This window comes from Genypterus blacodes, unplaced genomic scaffold (assembly GCF_046128005.1).
Source record: "Genypterus blacodes isolate CSIRO-AG114 ecotype Tasmania unplaced genomic scaffold, CSIRO-AGI_Gbla_v1 ptg000053l_1, whole genome shotgun sequence".
Lineage (NCBI taxonomy): Eukaryota > Metazoa > Chordata > Actinopteri > Ophidiiformes > Ophidiidae > Genypterus > Genypterus blacodes.
In genome coordinates this window covers 5,302,958-5,324,746 of record NW_027466865.1, presented here as the reverse complement: position 1 = coordinate 5,324,746, position 21,789 = coordinate 5,302,958, and the positions used below count along the sequence as shown (strand labels likewise).

The 21,789-nt window shown below is 42.7% G+C and overlaps 1 protein-coding gene and 1 long non-coding RNA gene across 3 annotated transcripts; one reads left to right on the top strand and one right to left on the bottom strand.

Moving 5' to 3' along the window:
* Positions 1-13,781: 13,781 nt before the first annotated feature.
* Positions 13,782-14,761, bottom strand: LOC143001452 (uncharacterized). Its single transcript, XR_012963701.1, has 5 exons — positions 14,614-14,761; positions 14,332-14,468; positions 14,137-14,244; positions 13,981-14,054; positions 13,782-13,854 (listed from the first exon to the last, which is right to left on the bottom strand). It is a non-coding gene; the product is annotated as an uncharacterized LOC143001452 (long non-coding RNA).
* A 1,999-nt stretch (positions 14,762-16,760) lies between these two features.
* Positions 16,761-21,747, top strand: LOC143001194 (uncharacterized). 2 transcript variants are annotated; one of them, XM_076150654.1, is made up of 10 exons: positions 16,761-16,943; positions 17,379-17,448; positions 17,836-18,021; positions 18,307-18,617; positions 18,821-18,977; positions 19,200-19,301; positions 19,745-19,940; positions 20,351-20,465; positions 20,713-20,890; positions 21,203-21,747. In XM_076150654.1, exons 3-10 carry the CDS (start codon positions 17,902-17,904, stop codon positions 21,368-21,370), a joined length of 1,347 nt encoding a protein of 448 aa, XP_076006769.1. In that variant the 5' UTR covers positions 16,761-16,943; positions 17,379-17,448; positions 17,836-17,901; the 3' UTR covers positions 21,371-21,747. The 2 variants fall into 2 exon arrangements, with proteins under 2 accessions (XP_076006769.1, XP_076006770.1); XM_076150655.1 differs by lacking the exon at positions 17,379-17,448.
* The last annotated feature ends 42 nt before the right edge of the window (positions 21,748-21,789 follow it).

Sequence of the window (21,789 nt, the reverse complement as noted above, 5' to 3'; positions counted from 1 at the left end):
CTCCTTTTCTTTTTTGCATTTGTTTTGAGGTGTGAAGACCTGAGGCCTTATGAATTTGCATCCATCTGGTTCCAACAAGTTGCCGGTTTACCATCATGAGGACTTTAAAAACACAACTGCAAATGCATAAAGCCTACACTGCTCTGCTCCTGCTCCTGCTCTTCTTTGTGGGTTACATGACTGTTTTCATATTACAAGACAGTCTGGCTGGCTGGGTAAGCAGAAGTAGGATTTTATATTATCATTACTAGACTGTTCTGAAAATACTCCTCAGCAAAGGCTTTAACTGTTTATTTTATGTACAAATGTCAACATTTACAGCAAACATATTGTATGGTGACCTATTATGTTTGGTAACCTTGATATGCTATTGAGATGGTTAAATGTTGACACTCTTGTATTACTCATCCTTGTGAACTTCTGTTGCTAAAACATTAGTCAACAATTGTATGCAGTCACAAGATAAGATAAGATAAGATAAGATAAGATAAGATAAGATAAGATAAGATAACACAGTTCACAATAACATTATATAAGACTTTTTTTTCAGTGATGACTTTTCTTTTTGAATCATATTGCTTGTGACCTGTTCTTCCAGATGACGCACAGCACTGAGGAGACCCCAAACTCGCTGCCTCTGAATATCAACTTCTCACCTCTCACCACCATAAATGGCTCCAAAACCATCATTGTCAGTGCCTTCAGCCAGGACTGGACAGCCAAACCCAATGTCCTTATTCTCGCCCATCGTGTGGCGAGAGGAGGAAACGCTCCACCGCTGCATCCTGTACTGCCGTGATAAGCAGATCATTGTCATACCAGCGAAACGCCATGACCACAGTTCCTACTTCGGTTTCCCTGCAGTCACCGGGGAGTTCAAGTGTCAAGTGCCAGTGGGATGTGAACCCAGGTACTGTGATACTGAACTGTTAAAACTACAGTATGTAACTTTAAAGAATTATGTCTCATGTTCTGGTCGTTAACATTTAGTCAGTGATTCCATCCATTCCATACTGTTACTTTGAGCAGCATTCCACTACATGTGACAGAATGTCTGTTCAAAAATAAGTTAATGGAACAAATTCACTAATAAAAAACATCATGTCTCACCAGGTATGCAGGGCTGGCGGCTGCAGACATAAACCTAAACAACATATCTGTGGTGCCAATCATAAACAGGATCGACAGGCGTCCATATTTCCCACTGCACTACACTGTCTGCATGTCCAGGCTAGTCGACCTTTTTAAGTATTTGGGGTTGGGGTAAGCATCAAATAAGTGCAAGACTTCAATGAAGATAATAATGCAGAACCCCAGAACTCCCAAAGGTTCATTGACTTTCATTGACTGACTCAGGAACTTTGTATATGATACTATAGATACAAGAGACTACAAAGCCACAGGTCTTTGTAGTCTTAGTGCTTTGAAACCTCATTTATCAGTGTGTTCATGGGGAAAAGGGGATTAACTGCCTGATATCTGGTTATCAGGCAATGGAGCTCAATTGCCTCTTGGGGGCTCAGCAGGTCATCCTCTACAAGATCAGCTGCTCCCCCACTATGGAGAGGGTGCTGCACTACTTTAGCAAACAGGTAAAGGCACATCAAACTGAGCAATATTTAAAAAACAAAAGACTGAAGACAAAACTAAATGAGCTTTTAAAGACAGTTGTTAATACTGATATTTTATTTTGGATTTGTATTGAAGTCAATAAGAGTCTGACTCATGATGTTTGACGAGCTAATCAAATCGGAACTGTAGTACACACAGAGCTCATACCGATACCAAGCCTTTTTGTTGTTGTTGTAACAATCATACCAACACTAGTCCATGGTCATGCCTGTGAATGAGTGAATGAATGCAGAGGAGGAATACCATACTGTGATACAGTTTGTGAGAATGCTCTCAGTGCTACAGCGGTAGAAGTTGATGATCTCCTTGGTTTTCTTGGTGTTGAGTGCCAGGTTGTTGTCAGCACACCACGTGGTCAGGTGCCGTACTTCCTCCCTGTAGGCCGTCTCATCGTTGCCTCTGATCAGGTCTATCACCGTGGTGTTGTCTGCGAACTTAATTAAGGAATTGGAACCATAGATAGGAGCGCACTCATGGGTGAATAGGGACTAAAGGAGAGGGCTCAGCATGCAGCCCCGGTGTTCAGGGTGACAGTGGAGGAGGAGAGGTTGTCTATCTTAACAGACTGGGGTCTGTTAGATAGAAAGTCCAGAAAGAGCTTGGATATCAACTTGGAGGGGATCACAGTATTGAATGCTGAGCTGAAGTCAATGAACAGCATTCTGGCGTAACAGTTCGGGGGGTGTTCAGGTGTGTCAGTGTGGAGTAAAGTGCCACGGAGATGGCGTCCTCAGTTGACCTATTGTGGCGATATGCAAACTGGTGAGGGTCCAAAGTAGCAGGTAGGCAGGGTTTTAAGTGTGAGAGGACCAGCCTCACAAAGCACATGGTGATGATGGGGGTGAGGGCAACAGGACGGAAGTCATTCAGGGCCGTAGCGGTGGAGTGCTTCGGCACTGGCACGATTGTTGCGGTCTTGAAGGTAGTGGGAACAACTGCTTGGGACAGGGACAGGTTGAAAATGTCTGCAAAGACCCCGGCCATCTGCTCTGCACAGGCTTTGAGCACGCGCCCAGGTATTCTATCGGGGCCAGCTGCCTTCCGGGCGTTCACTTTGCTAGGGATGGAACAGACCTGTGAGGTGGAGAGTGTGAGAGGCAGATCGTTGAGAGGTAAACCTGCCTTGGACATCACCTCCCTGTTGTCCAGGTCAAAGCAAGCATAGAAGTGGTTGAGCTCGCCAGGGAGGGAGGTGGAGCTGGTAGGGGGCACAGTGCTGGGTGGTTTGTAGCTGCTGAGTGTCTGTATGCCTTGCCACATACGCCCGGGGTCAGAGGAGTTGAAGTGCTCTTCAACCTTCAGTTTGTAGCCATGTTTGGCCTGTGAGATTCCCCTCCTCAGGTTGGCCCTAGCTGAGCTGTAGGCCTCTCAGTCTCCAGGTAGGGACGCTAGGGACACTTCCCTACCAATAATCAGCTGCTACAGTGTAGTCCCTATCAATACAACCGCTGTCCATAGTGTTTAATCAATGATTATGGCACACAAAGGGTTAACAGTCGGTCTCTGCTAGAAGTCCCGCCTCTAACCTAAATATCGCTCTTCGATTGGCTGCCGGTTTCTCGCTTACGTACATGTGATGGGCTGTCCCCGCTGTCACTACATCTGCCTGTAAAAGTTACCTGCTAGTTGGACCGGACGGGAGGCAGACAGTGCATGTTATCTGCAACCGCGAAGTGTAAGTTGTCAACATGCGTGTGTCGTATAGGATTTGAAGGATGTCAAAGAAAAGAAAACGGGATATAAGAGACTTCTTTAGGAGTCAAAGTGTAAGTAACTTCAAGGGTATAGCCTACTGTAGAGGCTCAACAATACAGATATTGAATAAAAGACTAAATTTAATGCCAAAGAGATACACTTTTTAAAGTTATTTTTAATTAATTATTATTTTCATGTATTTGTGTGGAAGAGAGCAACTGTATAAACTGTATTAAATACAATTTGGGGGGAAAATACAATAAAACCTCAGATTCTAGATAAGATGCTAGTGTTATTTTATACATCCATATTTTGGGGGGAATAAATTACACGTAATAATTGCGTGAAAGTAAAAGCCTCAGGCAATGAACTATCAAACTAAATATATGTTTGATCAGCTCTACATGATGCAAAATTATGATTGCAGATGCAAAAAAACATAAACTTTCAGGAGGACAATTTTGTGTCCCCACCAATGTCAAAATCAAACCTACTCCCTTGCACACACCTGTTGATATGATCCAGGACAGAGTTTGTGAGAATGTCAATGTTAATCAGGGAGTCTGTGGTGGCCTGAGCGGGGAACACATTCTAATCTGTCTGTTGGAATTGCTGTTGGAGAATGGAATCAGCAGCCTCGGACCAGATCTTGACGGTCCTAGTTGTGGGTTTGATCTGTTTGATGATGGGGGAGTACTTGGGGAGCAGGAACAAAGAGAGGTGATCAGAGTGACCAAGGTGGGGGAGGGCAGTGGCTTTGTATGCCTTAGCCACACTGGTGTAAACAGGGTCCAAAGTTCTTTGTCTCCTTGTGAAGCCGCAGACGTTCTGGTGAAACAGCTTGTGAATGAGTGAATGAATGCGGTGGAGGAAATGATAGATTTGTGGTTCGGTGAAACAGATGAGTCATGAACTAAAAACTCCAGCAACAGAAGACGTTTGTTGTTACACCTAATGCCTCAGCTATCAGCAGTATATAAAGTAACTGTGAAGTGCTTGTTTAATGACTGCATGGCATAACATTCCAAAAAAAAATCAACAAATCTCTTTCAGTAACTTCCAGTTAACAAACACAAAGTGCGCAAAGTACATGCAATAGGTGAACAAAGTACATAACAAAGTACAAAGTACATAAAGAGTACAAAGGGTAAAAAGTGCAGAATATGCATCTGGCTGGAAAAGTAAGAGTTTTTACAATATACACAACTTGTACAGCATACATGTGTGGTATATATGATATACAGCAATGTGTTGTGCGATATGCTTTAAAGTGATGGTGAAACTGTTGGGGGGGGCGGTTGGTGTCGCAGATGGGGCAGAGACCTCAGATCCCTATGTCCCCACTTTCCATCCCCCGACCCGAGGTAGATCTGTTATAAAGTCCGATGGCCACAGGAAGGAAGGATTTCCTATGGCCATCGGTGCTTCTGAATGACACCAGCGCCTGGTGCAGAGGGTGCATTCTGGAGCATTATAATGGCAATGATCCACTCGGTCCACACCTAGTTATGATTGATCAGATGATTTCAATTGTTTGCTCAAGTGTTTAAACAGTACACACACTCCCCTCAGCCAGTTCACCAAGACACCTTCTATTTGCATTTGACAGATAATGTCACGTGGCCAGAGATGCTATCTGCTCTTGAGGAAAAGTATGGCGACAACAACAACTTCTTCTTCGAGAACAATATCTTCCCCATAGAGACAAAAGAGGAGAGAAGCAGGTAAAAAGCCACATAACCAAATCAAATCAACCTGATTCAGTCATTCTTTACATTACATTACGAGCATTTGGCAGACGCTTTTATCCAAAGCGACTTACATTACATTACCACCCTACGCAGAGGGGGGAGCAATTGAGGGTTCGGTGCCTTGCTCAGGGGCACCTTGGCAGGGACTCGAACCGGCAACCCTCCAGTTCCCAAGCGGAAGCTCTACCCACTGAGCTACTGCCATCCCCAGTCATCATTCTTGGTGGAAGAAGTGCAAAAATGGTAAACAAAATGCACATTTACTGTAAAAAACAGAAAGCACCTGGGAAACTCATTTCTTAGCCAACACTGAATAATCTCAAGTGATTGTAAACCGGAAATGGAATCAGGATGTAGATGAAAATACACATGATGATCGGTTATAAATGATGATCTGCCTCTGTTCAGTTACGACCTGCCTGAGTGGTCTCATATCCAAGGCGTCAACATGCTGCTTCACCTCGTACGCGAGCCTATGGTCCATTCCCACACTGGGAAGCTGATAGTGAACCCACGCACCGTGCTGCAAATGAACGTCCACCTGGTTGAGGAGGCAAGGAAAGGGGCCAGAACTGTAGAGGTGGGAAGTACCAATTTATTATTTTTTATCTGTGACTTACAGATATAACAAACACGTTTTTGGTGGTACAGTGCAAATGCAAAGTAAGGATGTTCTCACAGCTTTGTGTGATTAATCTGACTCTAGTTTTTTCACCTTGTTTGTACGTTTTCTGAAGACAGCACGTCCTCTGTACATAATATGACTGAACAGACTATTTTCTACACGTACCCTTTAGACCCAAATGATGACTACCACTTGGAATTCTGTCACTGTTCCATCTTACCTCTCCACAATAAAATTAGTCCCTGTTTCGATTTCGATTATTGCTCCCAGCCCCACACATTTCTGAGCAATGAGCAGAGTAAATGAGTTGTGTGGAGCTTTAGGATATTTATTTTTTAAGTTATGTGATTTCCTATAATGTGTGCCGTCTACAAAACAAAATTATTTCACTGTCCTACATGATAGATTGGCCCAGAGGAAGGAAAACTCTATCACATCCGCAGAAAGAAGAATGACAAGCTGAAGCAGAGTGATCTGATTCGGGATGAAGGACTGCTGCGATTTGCCCCAAAACTGGTCCAAGAGGTCAACAGAGTTCTGCGCAGCCTGAAGCTGTTGAAAGTGAAGCTGTGATTGCCTCATGTCATTCAAAGGCTTAGGCTTAGGCTAAGGCATTGGTCACAGGAGATATTCGATCAACAAGATACATTAGTGATACTGAAGAAAAGTCATATTTTGTGAATGAAGTCCAGGTCCAGGTCTGCGCATGAACAAACCCCTGTTGATTAGCAGTGTTGTGAGACTGATTCAGTCTGATTGCGGGTTGCTGTTTATTGTCAAGCCAGATTTACAGAAAAAGGACTGATGACACCCTTTGTATGTCTTTTTGTTTAACAGTTAGGTAAACTATTACCTACAGAGATAGTGTTTTTCTGGTATTAGCAGTTCTTTCCTTTGACATCATTCAAGCAAATTTTCTCTGAAATGAATGCTTCATTTAAATAAACTACTTCAAGCTTTTATTACCCAAGTGTATTTTATCTATTTCAGTGCCTTGTATATTTTAAGTGGACCATTTTGCATTATCCCAATAACTGTCCGAATCCCTAAAAGAAGAACATGGGCCTCCTTTATTTATGGAGTGCCTAAATGAGTGCACAGGCAGTTGCTGGGTCACAGAAAAACATTTTTTTCACATCTGTATATCACAATGATTAAACAATTTCCCTTTAAAAAAAGTGGATTGTTAAGTTTGAACATAATCTATCGAAACGATCACCCTTTAAAAATGGCTGCACCAGACCTGACCAGTGAATATATTGTTCTTGTGGAGAAAAATTAAACATCTGTCCAGCTCCTCTTTGCTGCAATCAGAGAAATGTGGATCCAGTGTCTTCGTGTCCCATCACAATGTTCTCCCACTATTACAACATCAAATCTCTGGCAGCAGTAGTTGTCTTTCTTTCTATCTATTTGGGCAGAGGCTCATCGAGTTCATCCTGGCTTTATAGTCCCTGTAAAGGAAATTGCTACTGCTTGAAAGTTGGACATTGTAACTGTTGAGATGTGTCAGGTGCGTTCTCAGATGAATCAGAATCAGAATCAGAATCAGAATCGCTTTATTTGCCAGCTAAGTTAACACTTAAGAGGAATTTACTCTGGTCCTTGGTGTGTACAAATAACATAAAAAAACAACAAGAAACAACATTTAAAACAACATATAAGACCATAAGACAACATTTAAAACACTAATAAGAACAGCAGCTCGGGAATAATTTAATAAAAAAAAACCTCAATGAAATAAATTAACTAAATGAATTCTGTTGAATAAAGTGTTAAAGAACGTGCAGAGGTTAATTGTAATAAATTCACTAAATTGGATACTGTTTAGTAATGTAAAGTGATGGTGATGGAAGAGACTCTATCACCTGCTTAGTATAGTCAGAGACAAAAGAAAATACATGATTGTACATAATTTTGCTGTAACTCCTGCAATTGGGTTAGATCTAGAGCTGGTTTCTCTCTCATCAGGAAACCAACTGGCAATGAGGCAGGCAATTCTTCAGGATTGCTTTGAGACAACTGACTGGCAGATCAGAATCAGAATCAGAAGAGCTTTATTGCTATTGAAGAATCGTTCTGATATTCTTCTGCGTATTCGTTTGTGGTGAATCAAGAGGAAAAGATGAGGCAAAGATGAACTGGAATCTTCAGAAGAGCTTTACTGGAATAAGACCTTGGACAGCGCTGGTTCCAACTCTCGCATGCATCAAAGAAGGACCATCAAATATCTCCGTGCTTCCCTATTTATCCCGCATATACAGAGCATTTACATAATATTCTAATTCACTGATGAATATGTAGTTTAACTGTTATCTATTGGTCAGCCAGCTTCAAGAGGGGCAGCGCTAAGATTCAAATCTGAGGGATGAACAGATGTCTGTGGGGGAAAGTAGAATTCTCTTTGTGTAAATTAAAGAACAACAGTATAGTGTAATTAGCCCTTTGATCTGAAGAAGCTCCCCCTGACTGCCCGTCCATGCAAACCCCCTCTCTTCCTTCTTCCTGACCACAGATGTTTGAAGCTTTGATAAAGTGATACAGTGACCTCTACGCTGTAAATGCTCGTATGTATTACTTATCTCCAGACTTTCCCGGGGCCAGCCATTTGGTTACTTGACTTCAGTCACTGCATTTACTTATATGTGTATTGACATTATTTGTTATATTCCAACATTGCCAAGTAAGTTTTCACTTACAAGGAATTTGTTCTGGTCGTTGGTGCAATCAACGTATAAGAGCAAAAGTAAATCTACAATAAAAAAATACATTGTTTTATACAGAATATCAGCTCCCTCACCAAAAAAGCCTAGCAGAGGGTGTTGTTCCTGCGGCAGCTGAAGAAGTTCAACCTGCCAAAGACAATGATACACTTCCACTCTGCCATCATTGAGTCCATCCTCACCTCCTCCATCACCATCTGGTTCGCTGCAGCCACTGCCAAGGACAAGAGCAGCGCATCATCCACTGTGCAGAGAAGGTGATCGGCTGGAACCTGCCGTCCCTCCAGGACCTGTACGCCTTGCGGACACTGAGGCGTGCAGGCAAGATTGTGGCCAACTCCCACCCCGGACACAAACTGTTTGAAGCCCTCCCCTCTGGCAGGAGGCTGAGGTCCATCAGGACCAAAACCTGGGAGAGCTTGTCCTGCAGCAGTGACGAGATGATGGTGTTGAAGGCAGAGCTGAAGTGAAGAATGTGATGGCTGTGGTGTCGTGAGGGATGGTGTCAGGACTGGCAGCTTGACCATCAAAGCGACAGTGAAACTCGTGTAGCCTGTTTGCAAGGCACAGATCATTTAAAGACTGAGGGGATTTAATCCTGTAGTTCGTGAAATCTCTGAGACCCTTCCACACAGATGCAGTATCATTAGCTGCAAACTGCTGCTTCAGCTTTTAAGAGAAGTAGTTTCTTGTCGGAAAGTGGTGGTGCTGTCCGACAAGTGCGCCGGCAATACTGTGTGCCGCGCCAGCGGTGGGTGCGCTGGCAATGGTGAGTTCACTGGTGAGTGCGCCGGCAGCGGAAAGTTCACAGCAGGACTGCTTCAAGTAGACTGGCTGGGATTTGTTGCGTGTGCCACATGGGGAGGACATCAAACAGCATGACTGACTGCATCACAGATTATATAAATTTCTGTGTACGCCCTAGATCAACAGTGACCTGAAGGAACTTCTTGACAAGAGGAAGGGGGCCTTCAGGTCTGGAGACAGGGTAGAACTGAGGAGTGTACAGCATGAACTGAGGGACAAGCTGAGGGTGTGCAAGGACTCCTACAGGAGGAAGCTGGAGGCCAAACTCCAGCAGAGCAACACCAGGGATGTGTGGACTCGAAAGAAACAAATCACTGGCTTGAAGGTGAAGGAAAGACAACAAGGAGGCAGCATGGAGAGGGCAAATGAGCTTAACTGTTTCTTCAACCAGCCTCCACACACCTCCACTGCTCCCAATGCTCATGCCCTCCCACCTCAAACCCTCCTGGTGTTTATATTTACTTAAGTGTGTGTTGTGTTTTCATTTATTCTAGCCTGTTTTACTGTAATGCTGCTGTGAAAAAACAAGTATATCTATCTAAATGACGATTAATAATAAAGTATCTTAAATCTATCTATCTATCTATCTTTTTTCTTTCTTTTTAAAATAGCAATCAAACCACAAACATCTGTATCCCGTAACGTGTGGCCTCACCAGACCACCACTGATCCCTGGTGGCCGTGGAATGGCTTGTTAAAACCCCCCCGCAGCCCAGTTGTGATTAGATGCGTGAATTTCTCTTAATTCGAACGCGTGACCCAGACCACCGCTGATCTCCAGTAGTTGTTGTCGTGTTCAGAATTCTTCTTCAGGCTGGCAAGAAGGACTACACCTTGAGAGAGGTCACACTAAAGCTGTTTATTAAGAAATAGAGGTTAAAGCTGTGATACATAGTATTGACTCAGCTGAGGTCTCATGGTCTAAGCTGAGGTCTCATGCGATTCAGTGGTCCACAGACTGCAACTAGTTAGCTGTCTACACGTTCACACATGAGCCCCAGACTCAGGATTCACATGCAGTTATATACTTTTCAATGACTTCTCCAACACAAAGGACTTCTCCTGGTTTCTGGTTGGTGCACAGGCGAGTCCAAGCCTCTCGGCACGCGATTTCCTCTTCTCTCATCCTGTACATTGCAGACGATATAGAAGTGGTACATCTTCCTATATTTGCCGATGGTAAGCCAGTGGTGGTCTTCTCTTGTTTGGCGATGTAACCTTGTCGGTTATACATTACCGTAGTTGGAGCTTGCGATTGAGCTTTCTGTTCCTAGAATTTCTGTTCGCTGTTGCACATAGGTTTCTTAGAATCTCTCCTTCTCTGTGACGGCACTTATTTGGAAGCCCACTTGAGGCCATCACACAGCAATAACACAGTAGTTTTCCACTAGGTCACAGCCGCCTAGTTACTGTGAAATTAACTAACTAACTTAAGAACAGGCAATTTGAGAAATGAGCTCAACGATACACTTGTAACAAACAAATCAAGTTTCAATCAAAATAGCCAAATCACATCAACCATCATCACTCTATTAGCACAGTTTCTTTGACCAACATCAGCCCAAAAAACAGTAAAGCAGTCAGTCAATAAAGACAAAAGTCTGCTTACCTGTTTTAGGCTGAGTCGCTCTCCTCTCAGGTGAACCACCTTTGTCAGCCTCACTGCCAATTAGCTCAGAGGGCCCCTCACTCTCCCAACTCAGATCACCGAGGTCCAGAGCTGGAATGTCGGGCCCCTCCCCTCGGCCTATGCAGCTGGCTAATCCCTGGACACAACACAGTTACAGACCAGCACAAAGTTGCCAAGTTGGACCTCGGAGCAGCCCACTGAAACCATTTTGAAGAACGAAAAAGTATCAATCTCCTAAACGAATGAAGTGTCTTTTGGATTAAAATACCATCAGCATCCAGCGACGACCCTGCCTAATAAGAAGTGTCCGAGAGGATGGTTGGGGGTGGAATGGCAGCTTATGTTTTGACTTCACACTCTAATCTCAACCCACTGAGCCCGGGGTCTGTGCTCCATTCAGCCTCTCCAATATGAATAGCCATTGTTCAGGACTGAATTCATCTACTCCCTGAAAGCCTCTAGCACATTGATGAACTAAACACCAAGAAAGAAGTGGTCTCTCTCTCTGAGTTCATCGCGCCTCTCCTCACTGGTCCTTTGCGTGTTGTTGTGCGCCTGGGCTTTGTATGTGAAGGAGTGAATAGGTGTGTGCGCCCATTTCCTGCACCTTTTCATGGCGATCGCTGGTGCGTCCCGGAGCAGGATAGAGCAGGAAGAGATCAGAGGGAATGTTTAGATGGTTTTATTGTCAATAATTATTTTGATTATTTACATTCCATTACATTGAATTCGGAGCTTCTTCTCTCTTGAACTGTACGGTATGTGAATTTTGAAAAAAAATGGGCCAACTTCAGAAACACACACACAGCAGTTTTGCCTAGTGTGACATTATTCAAAGCAGTGGATGAAATGTTGGAACAAACTTCTTCTTTTTCTGGGCTTTGCCATTCATCATGGTGTGTTCGCAACACTTCTGACCATGTTGACCATGATTCTCTCCATCCCTGCAGTTCCATTTATCCCCAGAAATGTGAACTCTCTACACTGGACGTGATGTTGCTTTGGTTCTCCCTTCTGGCTTTGGTCACCAGGCTGGCCTCCCCTTTTTGCAGACGTCGTCGACCTCGTAGCCACTTTCTGCTGCTACTTTCTGACCAATTACCTACTGCAGCGGCAACACAAACAGAGCAGTTCAGCACATACAACTGTGGTCAAAAGTTTCTGGCAAGCTTTTGGTTGAATCTTTGACCAATCCGCTTGATAGTATCGGTGTATTTCACTAGTCACTTGGAGCCATTTCAATGCAGCCACAGGTCCCAATATCAACTGTGCAAATTATTTTCAAGTACAAAGTGCATGGCACAGTTGTGTCACTGCCACGATTAGGAAGAAAATGCAAGCTATCACCTACTGCTGAGAGAAAATTTGTCAGGATGGTCTAGAGTCAACCAATAATCACCAAAAAGCAGTTCTGCGATGAATTAGAAGCTGTTGGAACACAGGTGTCAGTGTCCACAGTCAAGCGTGTTTTACATCTGCATGGGTTGAGAGGCTGCCGTGCAAGAAGGAAGCCCTTGCTCCAGAAGTGGTACCTTAATGACACGAGCTCACCAATGTTCGATGTTCAGGCAGAGGAGAGACCGCTGCTGCGTAGGTCCAGCTTACTGACACGACTCCATAGGAAGTTAATCACTCAGCCACTCCACCGTCTCATCCATCTGTTAAGATAAGATAAGATAATCCTTTATTCATCCCACAACGGGGAAATTCACAACATAAAGAATGGTTTGAACTGTTACACATTCTAAGCAACTATCAGTATGCATTCATGATCAAAAATCTACTTTACTGTATGTAGGGAGAGACAGGGGGTCCAACAGGATGACTGGTAGTATCAGTGGTACTCATTGATTGTTCACTGTTGCCCTTGGTGCTGGAGCATGCAGGTGAGCAGCCCAGCACACGCAGAGTCACCTTCCAGCACTCTGGACTCAGCAACTGGTCGGAGGAACCTGGTGATATTGAAAATATCTTTGATGAAGAAACTGAACATCAAACATCTAAATCCAATGTCTGGATATTGATGGGATCTTTGATTAATGATTGATGGTTCTTTCTTCTTACATAAAATAATCACTTATTTTGATTGATTTGATCTTATTATTCAACTGCTTCTTTCATTTTTATATTCTAGAGTCTGAGGAATGAAATGAGGGGCACTTTTATACTGATAAATGTCTGAAGGAACAGGATGACATGCAGCAGGTTCTGCTCTCTTCTGCATAAGACAATAAAACAAGACACCCTGCTTTTCAGTGTAACACACTCAAGATTCAGTAGGGCTTAAATTACTTTTCATTCAGCCCTAACATAAAAGGAAGAAATAGCTACCAGAAAAGCAAGACACATTCACAAACCTGAAACCTTGTGGTATGCCAAGGAATCCTGAAAGCATTAATGCTAAGCCTTTGAAAGGTGTAGCCTCTTTCTGAAACGAGGCCTGATCCTTCACCATTGCAGACAATAATGCAAAAGGAATTTTAAAAAGCCCACTGAGGACTTCAACTGGTAATAGACACACTCACTGGCCATAAGCAGACGCAAGCAGTCACTGTAGTGGTCAGGGAAATGGTTTCGTAAAAGCCAGGTCCAGTGTTTGGTGATAAGGTATGAGAAGTTCAGGATCTGGGTCTCGTCCACAGACGCAGAGAGCTCCATGGATCAGCTCCAGCAAACGGGTCCTCTCAGAAAACACAGGATGGCCTTCGTTCAGCCACTGGCACAGATCAAACTAGAGAAAGACATGAAATCAGAGTGGCTACTGAAACTCCACTGCTCCAGGTGTGTGCAGTACATCACAATTCTAATATAAGTTGAATTTGTGACTGGGCTAATCTTAGTAGGCATCATGAAAATGACATTGTCACTGTCCACAACTTATCCCAATACTCACACTTACCTCCTCACCCCCTTAGTCAAGACTCTGGACCAGAGGCAGATGAGCTGTGACTCTCACATGGCTTCATATGACCCAGGAACTCTGCACGGTGTCTGAGCCAGGACATAGAGGTCAAAGAGTATAGGCATGAGGCTGTTTTAAACCATACTCTCATGACACACCATGTCTGTAGTATAAAAGAGTAATGTAGCAGTAAAAGTATAAGCTCATTTATTTACCTAGAAGGTGACATTAGGATGGCCAGAGCGTGCATGAAGTGCTGCACTCCATGAGTGTTCCCCATTACCTTGATCTGACGGTAAAAACAGACAGAAAACTTGTTCACTGTGTACTACAATTCTAGCACTAATGCATCACTTGAGCTTGTATCTGACCTGTAAAAAGGGTGCGGCCCACTTGCCCACCCCAGCAGGACAGCACAGCAGATGGCACAGCAGGTACAGGTGTTCTCCAGACCCTCCCACATGCAGCAGTACTGCCACCTAAAGAGCAAACCAGAATGAGGAAACCAAACTAAAATATATCTGTACCAGTGGAAGATTTCAGTGGTAAACTATGCGAGATGTTACCAGTCTTTCTAGCCATTGATAAATGTCTGTCTGGAACTGTGCATCATCCAGGACTCTGCGCGTGAAGCTGAACAGAACACTGATGGCTTCTTTCAGGGGTTGGAGAGAGCATGGCTGCGTTTGACTCCCAGAGCAATCTGATAACGACCGTGAATAAGAGATGGCAGATGTGTTGGCATGTACTTAACCATCCTTCCTTCCATTGTGATGTGTGTTAAATGTGTCATATGAAAATAATATGTCCACACCACAGGAGAGTACACAGCATCTTAAATGGCTCACCTTTTAACAATTGATTCAAATATGACTCCACTTGGAGGCGTGACAGCAGTGCAGTGTATGCATGTAGTGCCACCTTTTGGTGAAGCAGCTCTGCGCAAGCATCAAACAGTCTCCTGAGCTCAGCCAGCACACTCTGACTAAACTCTGCCTGCTGGAAGCGGTGGTACCCAAACACTTTAGACTGGTCTGCACACAAACCCTGTAAGGAAGAAATCATACTTAAAGTGTTAAGTATAAGTTAAGAATCATGAATATTTGCTAAACTATTGTGATGTCATGAGAGGTTATGTCATAGAGGGGAGATACATCCCCTCCCGGTGGCTGCAGCAAGAATTACAAACCATCATGGCATCCATTAAAAGACTACAAAACCAATAGGCAGCCGGGCAGTCAGGACAAAGGTTTCCGCCCAGCTGAAACATATGAGCCAAATGTCCCAGAGAAGGAGCTAAAAGTGAAGAGTATGTAAGAGAGAGACAGGCTCTGAGGTGCACAGAGAGAAGGAGGTCTTTTGTTATGTTACAAAGAAGACAGTGACTGAGAGTTTTGATTCAAATATGTGTTTTTGTTTTGTTTATCTTCTGACTGCAAGTATTAAGTTGACCTGTTAAGAGAAATCACTATCTTATCATGAAATACGATAACAACAACCATCACCACAACCTTGATGACACGGTGGCTCAACCTGACAAAAAGGAGGCCCTGGTTTCAAATCTGAATATTTTTGACCTTGATAATGAAGTACATAAGCTACCCGGGGCTGACCAGTGGATCTGAAAGTATGCTTATTGTCCTTCTTTCTATGTGGCTTTCCTCTTGTCCCTCCAGTATCCTCTGACATTCCCCATACAATCATTTCTTAAGCAAACAAGACAAGACAACTGTACTGAAAAACAAAAGTTCTCTTATGGTGCATGAGATTACCTGAATCTCTGGATCCGTCTTGGGTAATTCTGGGTAGAGTTTGGTCCTTGAGAGTTCAGCTACAGACTCCACAGGCTGCAGACTCTGAGGAGAAGATTCCTGCTCAGCGAGCGCCAACACTGCAGGGCCCCTTCCACAATTCCTGACAGCCTCCTCATGGAGCTGCATCATGGGCCCCTCCTCCAGCGTAGGTAGAGACGGATAAAGAGCAGGGGCACTTGGAGCATTTGGAAACTGACTCTGGGTTGAAACACAAGACTGGGACAATAACTGTTTTTCATGCTTAGGCTCAGCAGTGTAACTTGTGACGTCTCTGCTGACAAAGTGAATGTTGACTGTAAGGTGTCAGTAAACACAGAAGTGGATAAAGTCTGTAATGAGGTGGTCTGCTGGTCCTCAGCCAGTGTGTTTGATGGCTGTGCTGTGGTCTCAGGGGGCTGAGTGACACCTTTAATAACACCACATATCTGGTGGTTATTTTACATTTTAAATGTGCACATTCTCAAAAGCAGCGAGGGTTGAAAGTTTATGCTAAATATTGTGAACTTGGTTTGAAGTTCCAAATGAAATTTATAATATAAATATAAATGTGAAAATATACATACATACATACATACATACATACATACATACATACATACATACATACATACATACATACTTACTTACTTACTTACATACATACATACATACATACATACATACATACATACATACATACATACATACTTACTTACTTACATACATACAAACATTAGTTTCTTGATATATATATCAATATCAATATCATATATTGTCTATATATACATATCAAGAGACTGTCTCAGAATATTAAAAAATAAAAAAAGCTAAGTCTAAATGATGTATTACAACATTAACAATGTATTACCGACATTTTAGATCAAGTATAACTATAAATGACGAAGGAATTTGTGCAAACGAGCAACAAGCAATCGTCAAGCTTATTTCGTTGTCCTCGTTCCTTGAATTATCTGTAAAATGAAAAAAGATTGATATTATATCTCTTGAATTATGAGCACAGCTGTAACCTAACATTCACACAATACAGTACATACACTAAATGCATGAACTGTCATGCAAACAGAAACACCATTGATCCATTGATCTCAAACATCGATTTTATTGGAAGCCAATGCAACAGAAACTCAAATATGGCAAACCCTGTCAAAGTACGGTCATTGTACTTTTAAGGCGTTCCCAAATGCAGCACCTCAACGTGCTGTCCGGTTATACTGACGCACAATCGACTAAGAAAACGTCATCTATGTAATATCAGATCGGATTTAATCTTAAAACAATAAATTGTTTTTCCCGGATTGTCTAAAATCAGAATTCGCCGCCAAGAACAGATGAAATTAAGTCCCTCCAGATAAGACACGCTCCAGGTGAGTTTCATTAGATTATCTGAAAGGTACAGTTTCTGGAGAAACTGGGGTGATTGCATAACGCATAAAGATTCTATCTGAAAAGCGGCGAAAAGCGTTCAAGAGGCGTCGTAAAAGAAATTAAGACCTAAGCGTAACAATACAAAGGAAGATGGAAAACTCTGACGACTTTGAATGCATCGTCCTTCTGAAAAATGTTTGATGTGTAATTCGCAGTTTCTCAAAAACGATGGAAGGTATTAACGACTCGATGAGATGCATTTTTTGTTGTATATTTTTATTGAAGCAAGCATTTGACATGACAGTGCGCATACAGTTATGGGACATTCTGTAGATTTTTATACAGAAAGAGGGGGGAAAAGAGAGAGAGATAGAGAAAAGGAAAGAAGGTTGAATAATTATAATTATTATTGTTGTTGTTTATTTTTTTCGAAGAGAGGCAGAGAGGTCTATGGGAGAGAGAGAAAGGAGAACTTGGATCCTTAGGCAAAATAAGCAATATGAGGTACAAGTAAATTGAAACAGAACCAGCATTTTGGTTTGAAGTTTGAAGTTTGAAGTTGAGAGTATGTGGGACTATTTTAGGTCTCCAAAAGATGGATATTTGATAATATGTGAAACATTTAAATGGCACTTTGTCAAAATGTATGAAATTCGAAAAAGCTGAATCCATTTGAGATGTTTGAAGCTTGTGTGACTGTTTTATCAACTGATCAAGCTGGCACCATAAAACAGGCTGGGCAATGCAAACAAAGCAGCATGAACACGATTTTGGACACACAGAAAATACAATGGGATAAAACACAAGACGGATACATGGGCGGACGTTAACTGAAGGGTTCATGAAAAACATGTTATCAATACTCCTTTTCTTTTTTGCATTTGTTTTGAGGTGTGAAGACCTGAAGCCTTGTGAATTTGCATCCATCTGGTTCCAACAAGTTGCGGGTTTACCATCATGAGGGCTTTAAAAACACAACTGCAAATGCATAAAGCCTACACTGCTCTGCTCCTGCTCCTGCTCTTCTTTGTGGGTTACATGACTGTTTTCATATTACAAGACAGTCTGGTTGGCTGGGTAAGCAGAAGTAGGATTTTATATTATCATTACTAGACTGTTCTGAAAATACTCCTCAGCAAAGGCTTTAACTGTTTATTTTATGTACAAAGTCAACATTTACAGCAAACAAAATATGTATGGAAACCTTTATGGATATGGTTAAATATTGACACTCTTGTATTGCTCATCCTATGTGACCTTCTGTTTCTAAAATGTTACCAACATTTGTATGCAGTCATGCTGCTTTTTTTCCGGTGATGATCTTTCTTTTGGAATCATATTGCTTGTGACCTGTTCTTCCAGGTGACGCACAGCACTGAGGAGACCCCAAGCTCGCGGCCTCTGAATATCAACTTCTCACCTCTCACCACCATAAATGGCTCAAAAACCATCATCGTCAGTGCCTTCAGCCAGGACTGGACAGCCAAACCCAATGTCCTTATTCTCGCCATCGTGTGGCGAGAGGAGGAAACGCTCCACCACTGCATCCTGTACTGCCGTGATAAGCAGATCATTGTCATACCAGCGAAACGACATGATCACGGTACCAACTTTGGTTTCCCTGCAGGCACCGGGGAGTTCACGTGTCAAGTGCCAGGGGGATGTGAACCCAGGTACTGTGATATTGAACTGTTCAAACTACAGTATGTAACTTTAAAGAATTATGTCTCATAATCTGGTCGTTAACATTTAGTCAGTGATTCCATCCATTCCATACTGTTACTTTGAGCAGCATTCCACTACATGTGACAGAATGTCTGTTCAAAAATAAGTTAATGGAACAAATTCACTAATAAAAAACATCATGTCTCACCAGGTATGCAGGGCTGGCGGCTGCAGACATAAACCTAAACAACATATCTGTGGTGCCAATCATAAACAGGATCGACAGGCGTCCATATTTCCCACTGCACTACACTGTCTGCATGTCTGTCATATTCAATCACTATGACAATGTGCTGCAGTTTGTCCAGGCTAGTCAACCTTTAATAATAATTTAATTAATAATGCAATAAATCCAAGAACTCCCAAAGGTTCATTGACTTTCATTGACTGACTCAGGAACTGTGTATATGATACTATAGCTACAAGAGACTACAAAGCCACAGGTCTTTGTAGTCTTAGTGCTTTGAAACCTCATTTATCAGTGTGTTCATGGGGAAAAGGGGATTAACTGCCTGATATCTGGTTATCAGGCAATGGAGCTCTATCGCCTCTTGGGGGCTCAGCAGGTCATCCTCTACAAGATCAGCTGCTCCCCCACTATGGAGAGGGTGCTGCACTACTATAGCAACCAGGTAAAGGCACATCAAACTGAGCAATATTTATAAAGCAAAAGAGTTCTACAAAACTAATTGAGCTTTTGAAGACAGGTGTTAATACTGATGTTTTATTTTGAATTTGTATTGAAGTCAATAAGAGTCTGCCCCATGATGTTTGACGAGTTCACATGTGAATGCAGCTAATCAAATCGGAACTGTAAAGTACACACAGCTCATACCGACACCATGCATTCATGTTGTCGTTGTCGTAACAATCATGTCAACACTAGTCCATGGTCATGCTTGTGAATGAGTGAATGAATGCAGTGGAGGAAATGATAGATTCAACAAATCTCTTTCAGTAACTTAAAAAAATATCAGCTCAAAACTTGACTTGTCTGATGCACTCATGGGGAAGAATAATTTGTTTGTTTGTCACATTCATTATCTGATCTCTCTGCCTCTGGTCCCACATCCAGGTTGGTATACTGAAGGTGCTACCCTGGCCAATCGAAAACTACATCAAAGTGTCTTCCAACTGGTATTGGGTCGAGTCTGGAGGTGACTTGCACTACTACGGGCAGATCCCTTCTAACAATGACTGTATCCACAGATACATGTTCCAAACAAAGTACCTGTTTCTGCACGACCCCGATGAAGTCATCTTGCCCACAGGTACATCTGTGTGTGAGAGAATTTTTTAAAGCAGCTTTAGTTCTGTACTGAGGAGAAGGTGCATTCTGGAGGATCATAATGGCAATGATCCACTCGGTCCACACATTACATTACATTATTACATTACGATCAGACGCTTTTATCCAAAGTGACTTACATTACATTACCACCCATTACAGAGTGGGGAGCAATTGAGGGTTCAGTGCCTTGCTCAGCGGCATCTCAGCAGGGACTCAAACCGGTCACCCTCCGGTTCCCAAGCGGAAGCTCTACCCACTGAGCCACTGCCTCCCTAATCATTCACACCTAGTTATGAATGATCAGATCTAATCTCAATTGTTTTTTCAAGCGTGAAGTGCACACACTCCCTTTAGCTAGTTGACCAAGACACCTTCTATTGCATTTGACAGATAATGTCACGTGGCCAGAGATGCTATCTGCTCTTGAGGAAAAGTATGGTGACAACAACAACTTCTACTTCGAGAACAATGTCTTCCCAATAGAGACAAAAGAGGAGAGAAGCAGGTAAAAAGCTGCAAAACCACATCAAAATCCATCCAATCAACCTGATAAAATGACTCAGTCATTCATGGTGGAAGAAGCGCAAAAATGGTAAACAAACATTTACTGTAAAAAACAGAAAGCACCTGGGAAACTCATCTCTTAGCCAACACTGAATAATCTCAAATGATTGTAAACAGGAAATGGAATCAGAATGTAGATGAAAATACACATGGTGATCGGTTATAAATGATGATCTGCCTCTGTTCAGTTACGACCTGCCTGAGTGGTCTCATATCCAAGGCGTCAACATGCTGCTTCACCTCGTACGCGAGCCGATTCCAGAGGTCCATTTCCACACTGGGAAGCTGATAGTCAACCCACGAACCGTGCTGCAAATGAGCGTACACTCGGTTCATGAGGCGAGGAAAGGGGCCAGAACTGTAGAGGTAGAAAGTACCAATTTATTATTTTTTTATCGGTGACTTACAGATATAACAAACATTGTTTTTGTGTTAGAGTGCAAATGCATGCAAATACATGCAAATGATGACTACCACTTGGAATTCTGTCACTGTTCCATCTTACCTCTTCACCCTGTTTCGTCCCTGTTTCGATTTCAATTATCGCTCCCAGTCCCACACATTTCTGTGCAATGAGCAGAGTAAATGAGCGTGGAGATTTGGACATTTATTTTTTAGGTTATGTGATTACCCCTATGTGTGCTGTCTACAAAACAAAACTATTTCACTGTCCTACAGATTGGCCCAGAGGAAGGAAAACTCTATCACATCCGCAGAAAGAAGAATGACAGGCTGAAGCAGAGTGATCTGATTCGGGATGAAGGACTGCTGCGATTTGCCCCAAAACTGGTCCAAGAGGTCAACAGAGTTCTGCGCAGCCTGAAGCTGTTGAAAGTGAAGCTGTGATTGCACATGTCATTCAAAGGCTTAGGCTTAGGCTAAGGCAGGGTTGGCCTGACCCGGCCCGCGAGACAGACCGGCAGATTGCTGGCCGAAGCGCAGTCTGATTGCGGGGTTCTGTTATTTGTCAAGCCAGATTTACAGAAAGGAACTGATGACACCCTTTGTATGTCTTGCCTGGGTATGTGGAGTAGGTAGTCGGGGGTACCTTTTATTTGATTTTTGTTGTTTAACAGTTAGGTAAACTATTACCTACAGACTTAGTGTTTTTCTGGTATTAGCAGTTCTTTCCTTTGACATCATTCAAGCAAATTTTCTCTGAAATGAATGCTTCATTTAAATAAACTTCAAGCTTTTATTACGCGAGTGTATTTTTATCTATTTCAGTGCCTTGTATATTTTAAGTGGACCATTTTGCATTATCC

Excerpts from the sequence above, each read along its gene's own strand:
- LOC143001194 (XM_076150655.1), top strand. The coding sequence starts at position 17,902 with ATGAGGGCTTTAAAAACACAACTGCAAATGCATAAAGCCTACACTGCT. Across the intron at positions 18,618-18,820 it reads CCAGGGGGATGTGAACCCAG|GTATGCAGGGCTGGCGGCTG; the intron begins GTACTGTGATAT and ends ATGTCTCACCAG. Across the intron at positions 20,891-21,202 it reads AAGGGGCCAGAACTGTAGAG|ATTGGCCCAGAGGAAGGAAA; the intron begins GTAGAAAGTACC and ends ACTGTCCTACAG.